The sequence below is a fragment of the Daphnia magna genome, linkage group LG2, assembly GCF_020631705.1.
Source record: "Daphnia magna isolate NIES linkage group LG2, ASM2063170v1.1, whole genome shotgun sequence".
In the NCBI taxonomy this organism is placed as follows: Eukaryota; Metazoa; Arthropoda; class Branchiopoda; order Diplostraca; family Daphniidae; genus Daphnia; species Daphnia magna.
Window position 1 is genome coordinate 1,344,802 of NC_059183.1, and position 17,954 is coordinate 1,362,755.

General features: G+C 38.6%; 4 protein-coding genes and 2 long non-coding RNA genes across 7 annotated transcripts in view; 3 read left to right on the plus strand and 3 right to left on the minus strand.

Moving 5' to 3' along the window:
- Positions 1 to 594, minus strand: part of LOC116916218 — a 7,675-nt gene extending 7,081 nt beyond the window's left edge. Inside the window, exons 1-3 of one of the 2 annotated variants that reach the window (XR_006643428.1) lie at positions 398 to 594; positions 133 to 228; positions 1 to 62 (exon numbers count right to left, since the gene is read on the minus strand). The exon at positions 1 to 62 is cut by the window's left edge and continues 356 nt beyond it. This is a non-coding gene — a long non-coding RNA (uncharacterized LOC116916218). Of the gene's footprint in view, positions 63 to 132; positions 246 to 397 lie in introns of those variants that run through there. The other variant, XR_006643427.1, reaches the window with a different exon arrangement.
- Positions 595 to 1,446: 852 nt separating this feature from the next.
- Positions 1,447 to 2,538, minus strand: LOC116916036. The gene is made up of 2 exons (XM_032921222.2): positions 2,412 to 2,538; positions 1,447 to 2,320 (listed from the first exon to the last, which is right to left on the minus strand). Exons 1-2 carry the CDS (start codon positions 2,421 to 2,423, stop codon positions 1,634 to 1,636), a joined length of 699 nt encoding a protein of 232 aa, XP_032777113.2. The 5' UTR covers positions 2,424 to 2,538; the 3' UTR covers positions 1,447 to 1,633.
- An 869-nt stretch (positions 2,539 to 3,407) lies between these two features.
- On the minus strand, positions 3,408 to 4,308 carry LOC116916264. The gene is made up of 2 exons (XR_006643214.1): positions 4,187 to 4,308; positions 3,408 to 4,096 (listed from the first exon to the last, which is right to left on the minus strand). It is a non-coding gene; the product is annotated as an uncharacterized LOC116916264 (long non-coding RNA).
- A 1,169-nt stretch (positions 4,309 to 5,477) lies between these two features.
- On the plus strand, positions 5,478 to 7,846 carry LOC116916262 (protein bicaudal C homolog 1). Its single transcript, XM_032921487.2, has 10 exons — positions 5,478 to 5,633; positions 5,732 to 5,944; positions 6,014 to 6,241; positions 6,301 to 6,501; positions 6,570 to 6,726; positions 6,798 to 6,908; positions 6,969 to 7,112; positions 7,186 to 7,299; positions 7,364 to 7,483; positions 7,547 to 7,846. The coding sequence occupies exons 1-10, from the start codon at positions 5,589 to 5,591 to the stop codon at positions 7,558 to 7,560; spliced, it is 1,347 nt and encodes a 448-aa protein (XP_032777378.2). The 5' UTR covers positions 5,478 to 5,588; the 3' UTR covers positions 7,561 to 7,846.
- A 512-nt stretch (positions 7,847 to 8,358) lies between these two features.
- On the plus strand, positions 8,359 to 9,111 carry LOC123470092. Its single transcript, XM_045169790.1, has 2 exons — positions 8,359 to 8,438; positions 8,504 to 9,111. Exons 1-2 carry the CDS (start codon positions 8,427 to 8,429, stop codon positions 8,984 to 8,986), a joined length of 495 nt encoding a protein of 164 aa, XP_045025725.1. The 5' UTR covers positions 8,359 to 8,426; the 3' UTR covers positions 8,987 to 9,111.
- Positions 9,112 to 11,870: 2,759 nt separating this feature from the next.
- LOC116936741 (GTP-binding protein Di-Ras2) lies at positions 11,871 to 17,623 on the plus strand. Its single transcript, XM_045169791.1, has 4 exons — positions 11,871 to 12,157; positions 15,314 to 15,502; positions 15,712 to 15,876; positions 16,116 to 17,623. The coding sequence occupies exons 1-4, from the start codon at positions 12,020 to 12,022 to the stop codon at positions 16,260 to 16,262; spliced, it is 639 nt and encodes a 212-aa protein (XP_045025726.1). The 5' UTR covers positions 11,871 to 12,019; the 3' UTR covers positions 16,263 to 17,623.
- The last annotated feature ends 331 nt before the right edge of the window (positions 17,624 to 17,954 follow it).

Here is a 17,954-nt window from a genome sequence, read left to right on the forward strand (position 1 = left end):
TCAGCAACCAACGAAAAATGTAACTCTACTTTCAAATGCCGTCTTCCACGGCCACGGGTTTTCTAACATAAAATAATAAGTATACAAATAAAAAGCAGAATTACGTATACCTTAGGTTTCTAAGAGGCTTACCAACGGCTGCGCTGTTGTGCAACGCCACAACGACGTTCTTTGTAACGGCTCCCAATGCGCGTCACCATTGACTGTTGACTGGCGATCGAAATAAGCCTAAGAATTGATTGACAAAAAACAAAATATTTTGTCTATTACCACATTAGCCTGTAGGTTCTCTCTAATCGTGGAAGTAAGTTCAAATATGTCTACTGCCACGCCATAATTCTTGCAAAAGAATTCAAATTATGTCAACAAAAGTAAAAATTATGTAATATTAACCTACCTAACCTAACCTAATTTAGGCAGCCTAAGATCATTTAACCTACCAAACCTAACCAACTTTAGGCAGCCCAACAGAATTTAACTTAGCCTACCTAACCTAACCTGATCAACTTTTGCCATTACATAAGTGAACAAAAAAAGTGAACCCGATTGAAACCCGACGGAGTTCAGCGCGCGAAAAGTCAGATGGTACCCTACAAATACAGCAACTTGGTCTCCGCGAGACAGTCTCGAAGGGTCGAGACCGTCACCGCTACATCCCAGGGGGACTATCCCGGCCCTCTGATTGGCTCTCTCCACCCTTACATCCTTCTATGTCTTTCTGCTTTCCGCTCCCACATTTTCCTGATGTACACAGTGTGGTTTTCCGTGGGGCTGCCGCTTTGATTTGTTTGTTTCTTTCGTGTATTTTTATTATTTACATTTATTGTTTGTTCTTTATTAAGTTTTACAAATACAATATTTTTACTTACATTAATTGTTTTTTTTCATTTTATATAATAGGTTGAATTAATTACCGGTGTGTTTTCTTAAATTAGTGTAAATTGTCATCCCATGGGCCTTGGGTTGGCGGTTCATGGCCACGCATTTTCCTCCCATCACTTTATCGATGGGTGAAAAGCCATCTAGCGATGAAAGATAATACTACGTAATCAAAGAATCCTTCCGAAAATTCTTCTGAAGCAAATAGCTTTTAAGTTTTTGAAGGCAAATAGCAAATGTGCATACCGGGGATGATCGAAACAGAAAAAAAAACTGGTTATGAACCCTGTTGCCCGCTAGTACAATGGTTACATAGACTATGCAAAGTTTTTTTTCTCTCACCGAATTCAAAGAGGGATTGAGAGGGGGATCGTATATTTCTATTGACTCTCCTATCAATCTCCTACGGAACCAAAACCTCAGAAACTTAGAATAACATCGGCATAAAAACGTGTGTTACTTTCAACGAGTCTCTTTGGTGTAAACGGCAGGTTTTTTCGTGCTATCATTCTCGTTTCCGTTTATCATATACTACCAGGATAACATATGTTCAAATGAAACAAAATGGAGCGTTTATTAGAGTGTTTATTCCAAAATGAATTGTCAATGCGTTATGCAGTCAAATTTAGTGCCTGATGTGTCAACAAATTTCCACACGCCACGTCTGGTTATAACAACCAAGTAGCGTACCGGTAGGGATTTTAACTAAGAAGGGGAGTTGTCACAGTTGTTTAGTGTCTGAATTGCATCCGCCCTAGTAGCCTCGATAAGTATAGGGACGTCCGTAATAGCGGCGAGCATGCCATTCGCTTGCGTCCTGATCGGAATAAACTGGAACGTTCATGGCCGCGATCATTTCCTCAACGGATCGACGACCGCGCCATTGTCCGTGATATCCGCCATAGTAGCCACGGCGAAACTCGTTGGCTTCCTGATCAACTTGTGCGTTTTTGAGCTCTTCAGCTGAGCGACGGCCACGTCCAAGTGCTCCGTAACCGCCGTAATAGCCACGGCGATATTCGTTTGGCTCCTGGTCGACTTCAATTTCATCCTTTGCCTCCTGGTCGACTTCAACTTCATCTTGTGTCTTCCGGTCGACTTCAACTTCATCTTTTGTCTCCTGGTCGACTTCAACTTCATCTTTTGTCTTCCGGTCGACTTCAACTTCATCTTTTGTCTTCCGGTCGACTTCAACTTCATCTTTTGTCTCCTGGTCGACTTCAACTTCATCCTTTGCCTCCCGGTCTACTTCAGTTTCATCGTTGGCCTCTTTTTCTGGTTTTCCTTCGGCTGATCGACGTCCGCGCCAGTAGCCCCCGTATCCGCCATAAAAGCCTCCACGATAAGATTCAGCGAAGTCTTGGTCAGGTGAGACGCTTTTCTCCGATTCTGATTTGACCTTAGTCGCAACGGTCAGGACCAACAGGCAAGCCAGAACAATCTGACATAGGAATTGTAGAAAGGGATAGGAAATAATGGCAATACAACGTAATGAAAACGACCAATCAATTGAAACAGAAGTATAAACTTACAGTGAATTTCATTTTGAATAGTGTAAGAGTGTTGGAAGCGGAAGTCAGCTGAGAAACTGATGCTGATCTGGGGATCTTACCTGCCTTTTATACTCCGCTGTTTACTAACAAGTGGTTTCGTTTTTCAAATGAAACCATTGTTGCAGATCGTAATCTCAAAATGCTTGACCCTGAGTTTCGGTTTATGGTTTTTTGCGGTTAAATAGGTGTTTATCCTTTGTAGTGTTTAGTGAAAAACAAGAAGCAAATGGTGATGTTACTTGGCCTTTAACTAAATGAATTTCAGGGTTGCGGCCAGCCAATTAATTGGCTGCTATGAAGCGCAATTCCGATTTCGATGTGCTATCTATTGTAAATGGTTGTTTAATTTATGAGCGATACTATACAAGTTGATTCTACATCGAATTTTCATTATTACCCATTTCAGTATTGAATTGTTTTATTATTGAGAGTCAAAAACAAAACCAATGTACATTTTTTATTTATTTATTTAATTTTTATTATGATTTTGAATACAGGTCACGCCTGGCATAGGTGATCCAAAACGAAGAAACGACAAGACTTTGGTAAGTGAGTTACGTTTATCAGTTGCGGCTTCCTGTAGTATGGTTTTCTTTAAATATTTTAAAAAGTTCATAGGTAAGCCAATCGCATTTTCAAATATTGATATCATGCATCATATATATATATCCATATGCCGGTGACCATGGAATCCAATTTTCTCGTCAATTTCCACGTACTACTTCATTTATCATTCAAAACCAGCCAAAACCATGTTTTTAGCAGTGAAGCGGTCTGTTTGCAGAAATATGAAAAACCAATCACGAGCTATGGGAAAACTGGCTCACTTACATGCCTTTAATAGACTTGTCACTAAGTTTGCCTTATATATAGGAACTTAGGACTAAAACGCAAAACATCGTATTCAATGGTAAGTTTTCTATGCAAAAATTGGACCTTAAATCTCCACTGTATTTTCCAAGTAAATAACACAGATTCAAGCGGGAAAAAAAATTATTTATTGTGAAATTAAGACCAAAACGAATAGTAAATGCAGTTGTGAATCAGGTTTCGTTTAGCGGGGACGTACATCAGGAACAAGCCTTGCTTGGAGGGGAGTTATTTAAAATGGCACACTCTACCAATGTCTACCGTACCAGGATCCGTATCTACCGTAGGAATGGCCGTAATAACCGCGTCTAAAATTCTCATTTGTGTCTTGATCCGGTTCGATTTGAAGGGTATTAGCGTTTTCGTCAACTGACCTACGTCCACGCCAATATCCGTGGTGGTGACCTCCGTAATAGCCACGGCGAAATTCATTGGCTTCCTGATCAGCAATTACTTCAAAGTTGGGCTCTACTTCCGGTTTTGCTTCTCCGGCTGAGCGACGACCACGCCAACTCCCATATCGACTGTAATATGAAGGGTGGCCATAATTACCATAAAAACGACTGGTATAAAATTCGCCGGCTTCTTGATCATTGCCAATTTCTACGCCAGCCTCTAATTCCGATTTCGCTTCCTCAGCTGATCGACGTCCGCGCCAGTGGCCCCCATGTCCGCTATAAAATCCTCGACGGTAAAATTCAGCGACATCTTGGTCAGGTGAAACTTGAATGGTTGGTTTCCTTTTTTGAATTTACCCCGGTGGCAATAGCAACGGCTAAGATAGCCAGAAAAATCTGGAATTCGTACAAAGTAAATGCAAGACATAAAATTAGAGTTAATTTGGCTTGTGGTGAAAGGTGAAAGTGAAAATGCAGTCAACTTACCATCAAATTCATTTTCGAGTGGATTAAAGATATTAGCTGGAGGTGTTCAGTTGAGGAACTGATGCAAATTGAGACTTTTGCCCGGCTATTTATACTTGAACGTCCAATGCCGACCATGGACAATTGGAATAGAAAACAGTAAAAAGAGCAATTAAAGGCCTCGGATTTTTATTTGTTTTAAATTGCGTAACGAGAAAAATATCAAATTTCCACACGATTTAAAGAGACCTAGGTAACAGAAAAAAATTGGGCGTGTTCCGAACGAAATGTATATCTGAATCCACTTGGAAAAATTGTACTAATTTTTGTTTTTGTTTAGAGAATATTGGCTTTAAAGCCGGGAATAGATTTTCAGGTCTAGTTCCAAAATGAAATAAATATTTCTTGTTGAATGCCACGATTAAACTCAACATTTTGATATTGGAGACTTTTGTTGGTGCAAGCAAGTGGCTAATATAGTTCCTACCCAATCAAATGGCATCATACGAACTATAACTGGCAATTTACATTTCATTTGCACCGAACATTCAGCCACTGCAAAGTATCACTGAAAAACTGCTGGGAAAATAACCGAAAACCAACAAAATGATCGACGCAAAAGAAATAGTTTGCATTTTCCCATCAATCCCGTCTTAATTTTCCGCATCAGTTGTATTTTCTCAGTCATCTGTTAAGCCATTTGTTTTGACCGCATCTAGAACACCTTGTACGTTATCAGCAAATACAAACAAAATCCAGCAATAAAAAATGCTCAAACTCGTAAAATTGCCATTTGGGCACCAAGAAGCGTGTTATGCCGAGTTGGCGAGCTAATGAAGTTGCGGTGGCGAGCTGTCGTCTGTGAAGGACAATATCTTTAAGTTTTAGTTAATTCATTTTTGTACAAAGTTCGCAACAAAAAAAACTGCATATCATCTTGCCAAGTCAAGGCTTGTGTGTTTCTCTTTTCCATTCAGTTTCGTAATGACATCAACAAATGCCAAGAAATAATTAGGACATAGAAATAAATAAGATCAAAGAGTTAAGTAGATGTTAATATCCTTATGATGTCGGTTTCTGCTCTTTCTTCACTCCAATAATAATGATAACAATTAAATAAAAAGAGGACTTAAATAGAAAATTGGCTAGCTTAAAATTGTGGACAAAGATGGCCGAAGGGTGCGCAAGCTGTTGGCCACTAACCGTTACAAGTCTCTTGGGATTTGTTAGGTCACAAAAAAGCCATGGGCTACGGAACTTGGAGCTCTTGTAAAAGATGGGGCGTTGTTATAAGAAAAGCTCAGCGGCCATCAAAGTCACCCCATTTGACCTTGAGGACGTCAGTTAGCCATCCGACCCCTTTCTTCAGACTTGCCTTTCCCTTACTGGACCTCATTCAATCCAGTTCTTCCCTGGACACAACATGGCGAAGCAGCCGCTCAAACAAGAAACTGCGCCAGCCACGCTGGTAGTCATTTTTCTTAATCAAATCTTGACGCGAATTCATTCCATTTGAACTATTAAGTGATTTTATACTAATAGTTCTTTTCATTTGCATGTTTTCAGGCTCCGTTGGCCACTTTATCCATGGAGGTGAGCTACACGTTTCATTCACATCTGATCGGCAGATCAGGACAGAATATCAATCGTTTGATGGAAGAAACTGACACACGAATTCATTTCCCCGATCGCAATCGCATGACGGGTGAACCCAAATGCAACAACGTCGTCATTCGGGGTCAATTGTCTAACCTTGAAAAAGCTCGTCAACGTATACGGGTATAAAAAATTCTCCACAAGTTTTGCCTCGTGTTTTCCTTAAACGTTTCCCTGTCGTATGAAAAACAGATGGATATTCCAGTCGAGATTATTGTCGATTGCAGCTCAGAAAAGATTTCATCCTTTGGTCAATGTTCGTTAATCGATTATTTCTCCAAGAGCTACGGAGTCCTGTTACGTTTTTACCCGAAGATAGATGGCCTTAGTTGTCAAGTTAACATCCGTGGTCAACAGTATCGTATCCATCATCTCAAGGAAGCCGTCTCTTCTTTCGGCTATTTAACACAAACACCTTTGGTAAGAATTAAGCAAAAATCTGATTAATTACAATGTTTTATCCAATTTATATTTGCAAGGAATCGATGATGATGAAGATTGAAACATCCTTTGATCACGTGTGGCTTGTTCGTGATCATGTGGACAAAATCGCATCTGTAACAGGTGCAGGAATCCGTTGCCCCGATGTGTCAAATTTGAAAGAACTGCCCAAAAAGTATTGCATCTGGATACGGGGTTCTTCGGTGGATACGGTTTACGCTGCCAGTACAATGTTGAACGTAAGTAGTTTTAAGAAAAATTCCTCAAATGCAGGACGAATTTCCACGTTTTGAAAACGATTGAACAGGGACTTTTGCCGATGCAGTTCATGGCCCAAATGCCTTCCGAACGTTTGAATCGTTGCTTTCTGGCCCAAGCAGAAGAAGCCGATGTTTTGTTCCATGTAGAAACTTCCGTCTTGGATATTTTGACGATCCGACTGACTTCGTACGAATGGAATGCACGTATGTCTTCTGTTTTTCGAGTTTTCCCCAAACATTAGTTCAGCTTTGATTGGAAGCATTCCTTTCTCTAGGCAACTCATTTGAGATATTAAGACGCTGTTTGGGCCTAGCCACCAATCAGGCCGTCGTGCCAAGTTTACCTCAAACCTGGAAAACACTTGATTTTACACGCAATAATTTCCGTAAATTTTGTTTGTGCTTTATTGAAATTCTACTTTATCTTTCATCGATTTGTTAAATAGTACCCGCCTCCAAGAAGCTGCTAAAGGAATTGTCATCATCGCATCAAAATAGTTTGTCTCACCAGCTCGGCGGAATTGTTGTTGAAACTCCGTCATTATCCAGCGCGGATGGCAGTGTTGGTTCTGCAACGTTATCGTCACCACGTAAATGAACAAATTCTTATTGTGTAATTTTAAAGTATAGGTAATATTAATTAACTAACATCTTTTCTGATAGTTGCATTGACAAAGTCATGCGTTCCAGCTTCTCTGACAGCTTCACGGTTCGATCAGAACTCATTTCGTCGACTGTCTGACCTATTAGAGACCGTCGGTTTGGCTCGTTATTCGGGTATGAATAATTATTGAAGATTCCAGCTGTATCCTTAATTATTGCAAATTGCTATCTAATTTAGATCTGTTTTTACAAAATGAAATTGACATGGCGATGTTTACAACTTTGAACGACGATGATTTGATCAGTCTGGGAATCACTTCGTTTGGAGCCCGCAAAATTATGTTGAATGCTATTCAAGGTATGTGGAAAAAACAATTTTATTTTAAACGTAAGCATTTCAACTGATGTTTGGACATTCTAGAGTTACGATCGTGAGTGCATTCGGGTAGAAGTGGTGAAACTCGTTTCGAAAGTTAAATGACACTCGACGTTTGAATGTGGCGGGATTTTTAATTATTTAAACTCAGAACGAATATTTTTGTCTCATTTTCTTTGTGTTTTTATCTACTTTTCACGTGACTCAGGACTTTTTTTTTTCGACCCTCTCTGTCGGAGCCATAGCTCCTCCCTCTTTTTCCTTTTTGTTTATTGGCATGTTAGTACGCCTCATTGTATCTGTGACCCATTTACTTGAACATCTTCAGTACATATTTGACCCCTATTCTAATTTTCTTTTGCTTCATTGTCGGATTTTAACTAAATTAAATGTACACAAAATTCATGGTAAATAATAAAAAACTGGATTTGCCTGTAAAATCGGATCAAATACCAGGAGAAAGAGATAGGTAGTCCCTTCTTTTGAAAATTGCTGGTGAGCACGTCTGCCATGGCCCCACACCTTTCAACAATACGTTGCTGCTTCGTGATTACATAATTTCGACACATCTCTTTCATGAAAGTGCTTCATTACATTGAAATAAAGTATAGAGACAAGTGCAATTGTAAAATTTAGACATACACGTGTCGTGTAATGTAATCCTACAGGGAAATCCACTTTTTGCCACCTTATCCAATTGTTTTGCAGTCCGTTCACGAGAGGAAGCAATAACCGTGTGTCGCGAAAAAGCAATAAAACGTAATTACAAGAACGATCGTGTGAGAATCACTGGTATTGTTTTCTTATTGCTTTAGAACGACTTGACATTGAGCGATCGAGTATAAATTGTTCAAGAAAAAGCCTCGACTACCATCAGTTCCTCAGCTGACTCGTTGATTGTCAGTCTTCGCTCAGCAGAAAAAAAATGAAATTCACGGCGAGTTAAATTTTCGCATTTTTCCTTCTTTGTTATTTTTAATTTGATATACTTGGATCTTTCAGATTTCTTTTGTTCTTCTCCTATTGGCTCTGGCCGTTTCTGCTGAGGAATTGAAACCAACGGAAGTTGCTTCCGACCAGGACGCTCAAGAATGGCATGGACGGCGCTATTACGGTCATCATTATTATTACCCTTATGGTTACAACGTTTACGACTACTATCGCGCACTTACGGACACTGGCGCGGCCGTCGATCGGCGGAAACTGACGTTGTTGATCAGAAAACGGAAGAAACTCGCCACTCCGGTTGGGGATACCATCGCGGGTATTACGGTCACGGTGGTTATGCTTATTACCGGCCTTATTCTTATTACAGCCGGCCATCGGTTTCCTATTCGTATCGATACTATCACTGAATGTTCTTCTAGTGAACAGCTTTACTACCGCTTTTGTTATCCTGGAATTCAGCAAATCCTTTGGAATGATACTCTTTCGTTGCCAATAAAAAAGCACCAATTTTTTCGCAATGATATGAATTGTTTTTGATAAAGAGAACCCTTTGTTTGGCAACAGCTGGGATGGACTTAATTTAGGTTATACTTTATCGCACAGATAATGAAAATGTCTCAAAATATCTCGTTTGATTAAAAAAAAAGAAACAGTAACCAGTTGATGATGCCATCTACTGTTGGGTTTTCACACCAATGTGAGAGGATACAGAAAGTATAAGAAGCGTTCAAAAGAATACGCCTAGCGAACGTGACTTTGGCTGGATCACGTTGCGTACGTTCATTATAGATTGATCACCTAGAGTGCCTACGGGTTCCACGTACGAGATCGAAATTCGATACCGCGTCTCGAAACTGATGTCTAGAAATTTATAGGTTCATATTAATAGAACAAGGAACCATGAACTCTCGATGTCTGTTCAATGCTAAGTGATCCATCTATAGATCTTGGACGCAACGTGTACACACAAGACAAAAATAGGGCTCTAATGATATTCTTACATAGACATTTATCGTTACACTTATTCGTGTATCGTTGGTCAATAGATCGGGAGGTGCCACGACGCTTAGGAGATGTAAAAAAAGTTTGCTCTTTCATTTAGGATGCCTAATGAATCGCTAAGAGGGACCTGAATATGCACGGCATTTCTGTGCAGCGTTATCTTGCGTGCCAACAGCTACACATATATGTTTGCATTAAAAGCTAATTGAAGGGTTGAAAAGCAGCAACAAACTGAAAGACCCGGAGGACTATAAATCAATTGGCAAATAGCGTCTAGCCGCGTTCTATTCCATATTGCAGTACAGTAGCTATGCAAGATAAATGGCAGTCGGGACTGTACCGAGGGGTAATTAAGCACAACGACAGAAAGCCCTTCTATTTCTTTTTTTGTTAACACAAAGATATATACGGATCTTTGGCGAATCGTTTTCCCTTTTGTTTTTTTTTTCAGCGAATAATTCACAGTCAATGTATGCACAGTTTTATGGAGCGCGCAGAACGCAATCGACATTGGCTTTATAGTTTGGATATCAACTTGTGAAAAGGTCAATCCTTTTCACTCGTTAATTTATACGTGTTACGTTACACTGTTGCGTATGTAGACGTAATACTATACGTATATTATCAAGAACTTTCCGCACTTATGTCGTTGTGATTAACGGGTCGTCAACGCATCATTTCATGGCAGCATCTTTGTTATTTGACTAATATTTCTCCGCTGTGTAATGTTGCGAATCGATGCTGTAATACAATTTAATTCTTTCAATCTCCACAAGCGTATATAATGATATAAAATTCATAAGGAAGCAGGCTCGCATAAATCGCATTTTTTGTTTCAATTTTCCCATTCGCGCTCTTATATGCGTGCCCTTGATGCTCATCCAAGTTCCGAATGTCGGAGCCAACCGGAAATGACCAGTCGATACACGGCTCATGTATTGACTCACTGTTTCGAAGTTGGACAAGTGTTCAACTTCTTGCCGATGCGCACATAATAATTAGGTAATGCTCTGACAGCAAATTGAAATTTGGTTTTCCTCGCTGAATCTGTTGCAATTTCCTTTTGACATTTCCTGATTGTCAGCCCCGTTTCGACAACCCAGAGGACCTGATAGAATTGCAAAGGGAACGCCATATTGCAGTACATCAATTTTGCTGAAATCGTTGCCCTTGAATGCCCTTTTTGCATTTAACAAATGATTCACTGATCAATACTTGAAAAGAAAAAATTGTTTGTTTCCCACCCCAATAGGTTAACATCGACTTTGATGGTTTTCTTTTTTTCTTACACCCTACCTCCCCGTGTACTAGAAATGTCCACTACGATTGATGAATTTCGTCATTTCAAAAAATCCAAAATCCAAAAATCAATTCTAATTTTAATTAAACCTAGCCCTATAAGTAAACCCTTTAATTAGAAATCATTTTCGTGCCGAGGGACTATATATCCTTTTTATATGGAAATCTCTATCACAAGAAAATATAAATATGTGAGAACAAAACAAAAAAAAAAGAACCAAAATAAATAATGAAAATCGATCGGCTGCCGCGTCGTCAGTCGTCACTGCGACCGCCGGGAGTCGCCACGGCTCCACCTTCTCCCGCTGCCATACATTCTATAGGACGCACTTTGCTGGCAGAAATGTGGGTGGAGAGGGGCAGGATAAAACAAGAATATCCTATATGTATGTTCTCTGAGTATTCCTTCTTGGTAGGGTGACAGCAGCAAAAGAAGGAGGCTCCCACCCAGCGGGAGTTTGAAACGAAAGTGCATCAGAACTTATTCGTGCAGTCGGCTACTTCCGTTGTCAGTTGTTCACCAGACGTCAAGTCTATCGCACGCGCAAGAAAGAGCTCATTCAATTTGTATCGCTGAAATTAATTGTTCGCTCTTAAAGTGTTTGTGCACCCGAAAATATAGATTTGCCATCAGTTATCAACTTGTTACCAATTATTTTGTTAACGATCAAAGACATTGAACAAGTGGCGAATAAAGTGCTTGTGCTGTGATGTTATTGTTTGTGCGAGTGAGACATAAATAAAAAAGGCAGAGAGAAAAACATATATATATTTATACACGAAGAAGAACCCCATGGATTGATATAGAGCCATTGAAAATTGTTCACATCCACCCTACGAGGCAAGTACAATAGTTCAGCATCTCGGTTGTATTAGTACACCTTGTTAGACCTAACGGTCGACACTATAGATCCCCTTTCCAGCGATTTCAAGTAGTTCCTTTCTTAGAAAACTCAAAAGTCAAGTGTTCGTTTATCTACTTGCTATGTATTTGTACATGTGTATTCACTTCACTATCAGTCTCGTTCCTTCTTTTAAGCGAATTTTGGCTCCTCTAACAAATGATCGAGCAAAAAATACAGGAGAGTTATACAACAATTTTCTTTGATCCCATAGAACTATAACTGTGACGACCAGCTGTCAGATTGGCCCTTCTGTTCTGGACGTGGTGAAGATTGATCGTTTGCCATTACTCTTTCACCAATTTGAAAAGGGACGGAAAATAAATAAATAAACCGCTATCTCGCCAAACAATCATCCGCCAGAGACATGCCGGAACAGAGCAACGATTATCGGGTGGTGGTGTTCGGTGCCGGCGGAGTTGGCAAATCATCGCTCGTACTCCGCTTCGTTAAGGGCACCTTCCGCGAATCTTACATCCCTACTGTCGAAGACACATACCGTCAAGTAAAAACGAAAATTTATTATTATTGAAACATCCATTTCAACTGTCGCATTACACGTGTATAAATCCTCGTATATAGTTTACCGATACATAATTTAAATTGATTCGTGGTAAGGAAACGAAGGGCCTTGTTTTTAAGACTAGAAATTAACTGTATAGGACAGCATACAGCAAACGAACAAAGAATGAACAAGAAATCAAAAAAAGCTTTGCTAGAAATGAATGGAAAGGCAACACGCCCAGCACGTAGAGAGCGTGGCTGATCTCTCACTATGTGTACGCACGCTTTGCGGATGGTATTGATCCGCTGGATACACACCCCAGAGGGCGTCTACGCAGCACCACTTGCCTCCTCTTTTTTTTTCCTTCTTTCTTTCTATATTTTGAACGAAGCTTCTACAAGGGCTGTATACTGATGAGACCAAAGAGCACAAGAAAAAAATCGAACGTTGAGGACGATCCTCATGTGAACAAGAGCATATAAGACAAAGAGTTTTCAAAAGTATATGTGTCTGTGTGTGTGTGGTGATGTATCCGTATGTTTGAATCGAACTCGTTGGCTCTGACGTCATCTAATGTTTGATATAGCTCTCAATGGTACATACACGCAGACGTGAAGTAAATATTCGATCGAAAAATTAAAAAAAATGAAATAAAGAGAGAGAAAATAAAAATTGGGTGAATTCGCCATGTTTAATAAGAGAGCGGAGCATTTTCTTTTTTATACGTCTATGCGCGGGCTGTGTGTAAAACGAGATTGGGTTTTTACACCACAAAACACTTTGCGCCGACGCGTTATTCTGAGCTTCTTTATATATATATTTTTTTTTTTCCATTTTTCTTGGCTTTTTTCTTTCTCGGCTTTTAAAGTAGATACCTAATCCTGAAACATACGGATTCTGTGCGTAATAGTATATGACATTTTCTTTTGCTACGTCATGAATGGTTGCCATGCCAATTTTAATTCGAATTTCCTTTTTCTTTTTAAAAATAAAAGCTCTGTCATCCTATACGCCACAGTATATGGACAAAGGAAAACAGCAATTAACTGTATCTGCGTAGTAGTGTATAACAAACTGTACGCAATCGTGCGTTTGTTGTATCTACGCACGCGGACAATGATTTCCGAATTTTAAAACAATTTCTTTTCTTGATTGGTTCCCTTTGTTTTGCTGTGTAAGTTGCAAAAATAATGGCATTTTTAATTAATGCGCGCCAGCAATTTTCAAAATCCCATTTCACTTAAAAAAATAATCTCTTCATCTGCAAGTATATTGCAATGAAAAAGGGAAAGAGCGCCACTGAATGTCATCTCCAACAGCGTCCACGATTACATGTACGCGAGTCATATGCATTGCGTCTGAATAATACTTTGATGTACTACTTCCGTTTTAGGAAAATCGATCGAGCGTCCAGTTTCTCTTACCCTTTTGTTCATTCACGATGTACAGACATGCGAACGCGTATACTTGTCAATTAATATGTTATGGAGGCCCCTATATGTATACGTATATCGACCAGAGGATGTCTATATAACTTTGGATGGCAAACTTGACGCAGCTTTGTAACATGCTTCAAATGGATGATCTTATTTTTGGATGTAGAGAAATAGGTGAGACAACCGACGTCACACGTTTGCTGCTAATCGATAAAAAGAAATTGAGCTCTTTTTTTTCGGAATTTACATTCTTTTATGCATTGAGGTTGCTGCCTTGTTGCAAAGGCCAACAAAAGATTCTATTCACATACGTTCGTTTAAGCGTCGATAGTTGGGCTTTTAAAAGGTTTCAGTTCTATTGGAGGCTGCTGCCTATATCGGGGAGCGGCTTCTTTAATGCGGGTATTTCCTGTCGGCGATATTTTTATCTTATTTCACAAACGGGCTGCTTTAAATGACTATTTATTTATAGTCTATATATTTCACAGCTTTATCATATCAACTGTTTTTCAGTGAGAAATGGAGAAAATCTAATTTTATAGACATTTACGTAGACTTAGGCACTTGAAGCATTCTTGAACGTAACCTATAGCAATATGAAAATAATGTAAAGAAAAATATTAATACAAATGATTGACTTGTATGCCTTATGGATACGTAGCTGTAGGCGTAAGATTCGGGTGTTGGATTCATCCGCATTGCACCCACTCGTCTCTCGTTGTGTGCACCACATATTTTTTGCACGACACGACAAGGCTATAAGCTGTATTTATTATACTGTAGTGTGAATCAGAAATAGGGCACACCTTAAATATATAGTTAAATGATATTCTATAGGTTATGCTGTATACAAGCATTTCTTATTAGGTATTAAACCTATATTTTATTCATAAAAATGGAGAATGAATCGGCTGGCATCAATCAAGGCGGACAATATTTCGTTGTGTGGGCGTTGTGAGCGTCTTTTCCAAGAGATTATTATAAGAATGGCAGCAGCAGCGCTAAATGATTTCCCCCCTTTTGCAGCCTACGTATACATAGAACGCATCAAAGCGACAAAAAGAAATTATTTAACGAAGGGGTCTGGTATCTTTGTAAGTCCAGAATAAATAAACGGCAGTTGATTGTATACATCATAGGCCGATTACACGACGAGATGATTAGGCATTTAATTATATACGCTATATAGCTCAGCGTAAGAGCATTCAGGATATAAAAACCAAGAACCTAAAGACACGGTGGTATTGATTCATTTTAACCTAACTTGCATGCGCTCTACAGATTCAAGTTTGTCGCTGTATGTTCCAGCATTCAAACGGAGACTCTATTAATGACTTTGTATTTTTTAAAATTCTACCGTCAGACTGCGTGTAATCATCGTGAAACGATCACGGCAGCACTTTGTGCACGCTAAACACGATGCAGTGAACATGTGTGTATATATACTGAAACGACTATAGTTGAAATGCCTGTTATTATATATAGATGAAAGACTATATAGAGTGCTGCCCTCTCTTTGAATATAAAGCTTGAACTCTGTCTACCAAACTATAATGGTCTTTTCTCTTTGCGTACAACTTTACATGGCATTGGATATATAGACCTACTTATAGCTATTCTGCATTGCTACTCCTTATTTAATATGGATCCTTTTGATATAAGACTCATTTAATTATTTATTTATTTTTTTGTATCTTGTAAATATCACGGCGGCGTCCAGGTGATAACATGCAACAAGAATTCCATTTGCACCCTTCAGATCACAGACACAACGGGCTCTCATCAATTTCCGGCCATGCAGCGGCTCAACATTTCCAAAGGGCACGCCTTCATCATGGTTTATTCCATCACATCAAGGCAGTCCCTGGAGGAGCTCAAACCCACCTGGGAAATCATCCGTGAAATCAAAGTATTATTACTATTATTATTTTAATTTTTGCATTTGTTTTTAGGTGATATAAGCGTATAGGCCTTTGCAACAATTGCCGTTAATTTTCTTCTATTTCACTATATGTATATCGTTCCCTATATCATTTTGCTTGAATCCTACTTAAATTCTTGAATTGGAAAAGCGTTTAAATGAAATCTATTTTTCGGGCTGTCCTGTCAATTGTTAAGGGCTCGTTAGACAACGTACCTCTAATGTTAGTTGGCAACAAATGCGATGAAACGGAAGCACGCGAACTGACGGCCAAGGAAGGTGAGGAACAGGCGCGACGGTGGTCATCGCATTTCATGGAAACATCAGCCAAGACCAATTACAATGTTAAAGAACTCTTCCAGGTACGTTCGAAAGCTCTTCGTGGGTTTATAGATCTGTGTATATACGTACATGTTATAGCCTACTTCCAGAATTACAAGATCAAAAAGATAATTTTTTGAAAAAAAAAAAAAAAAAAGGGCCAATGTATTGTTTTTTTATGTTGCCTTGATGTCTACCCATGCGAAGTCAATATAACGAATGTTGTTGCTTTTAACCTTGTCTGCTTTTCTTTTCATTTTTTTTTTTTTTACTCCAAAAGGAGCTGTTGAGTCTGGATAAGAATAGAGCCATGTCACTTCAGCCGGATTCTAAGAACAAGGCCAGTCGTTCCGCGTCAGCTCCTCCGGGAACATCTGGCGCAGGACCTTCGTCGGAGAAACTCAAGGACAAATGTCGTCTAATGTGAATTCGCTTAATTATATAAATATACATAAGCTGGCTATGTACATCGAAGTAGTTTGGATAGATAACCCCAGCATCTATATTAGCTATATCTATATATATAATATATATATATCTACTATAAAGAAAAATGTACATGCACCGCTTCAAAAGCTATTTATCTTTGTGTACACTGACGAAGCCATTTAAGTGTTTCATGTCATCATCGACACTAAATTTTTGTTCATTTTTCTTTGTAAACAAGAAAGCTACAAATTATGTAGATACCTTACTACCATGTAACACAATTAACTCTGGGCGCGTCAGTAGCGTAGTTCAAACATATATTATACCATATATTTTTGTTTTACTCCGCTGATTTTATATAAAGATATCTAAATAGACAATTATTATTTTATTGATATATAGGCGATAATAAATGTCTATTTGTACATAGAATTTTTCAAAAAACCAACAAACATAATGTTTCTTTTTTAACTGACTTCGCCAACCGCCGTTCATATTGTGCTAATGTAATCGGCTTGATTTTCGAATATCATTTAATTTCTATATTTAGGCTACATTTGAATAGGTAATACTAATATAAGCCATATAAATCACAGGAGATATCGACATTTGGAACACATGTATAGAGACTGCTATATTAGGCTGGTTAAAACAAAAGAAGAGGCTCAGTGTTTCCTTCATTGTTCAAATACTGTACAAGTAAATTGGCTTTTTCACTTTGCATTCCTCGTGTTAATGTATAGGATTGAAATTAAAACTTTTTATTGTGATGTGAAACACACCCGAAACGGATGTAATTGTAATCAATATATCCGGGCTCTAATGAAACGATTCCAACGCACTTATTAATCAATGCTGCTGTGCGGTTATATGTATAATTTAAATCGTGAAAATCATTTGTTTACTTCGACTTCCTTATTTAAAAAAAAACAAACAAAACAAACAAAAATACTCCCGCAAAGGAATTCACAAAAGGGTGCAGACAAAAGAAAACGACATTATACATATATATACCTGGTGAAGTGTGTGTCTCTTCATGTAATTGTACATCCATTTAAAATTCTCACTCTTTTCATTAAATATTGTTCGTGTTTCTTTCCCTAAATACGTGCATGAATATGTATTTAAGCGTCACCAATTATTCTTCACCGTTTTTTTTTATTCATTTTCATTGAATTCTTTAATTCTTGTCTTATCTTCCTCTCCTCAATTTTTCATGATAAACTCTAAATATATATCAAATACGGATTCGAAACGAATATTCAATTACCTTTTCATCTTTATATCACTATAACGCAAAATCACATATACAAATGTACCACCTGTATAAGCTTTCTAATATATTAGTAATTAACTTTATCGACTTGTGATTTAGCATTTCATTGTTTTGCTGCCTCATTTTTGATTCATTGATCAGCAGACACCATATATGCAAAACAAGGGCGAAATCTAATTGGGGCATATGCAAATTGTACTTTTGTTCGTTATTTTATGCTGGGGCCTTCGTTACTTTGTCCAATCGACGACAGCCCCCAGAACTCTATAGAAAATCCCTATGCATCACTATTCGTTCTTTTGTGTCTAAAACTGACGCTATGTGTGTAGCCTATAGCTGCGTAGCTCTGTTCAACTGCTTTGAGTTTCAGGATAAGCAAGTACATTTAAATGTCGTTAACTGAAAGCACCGCTT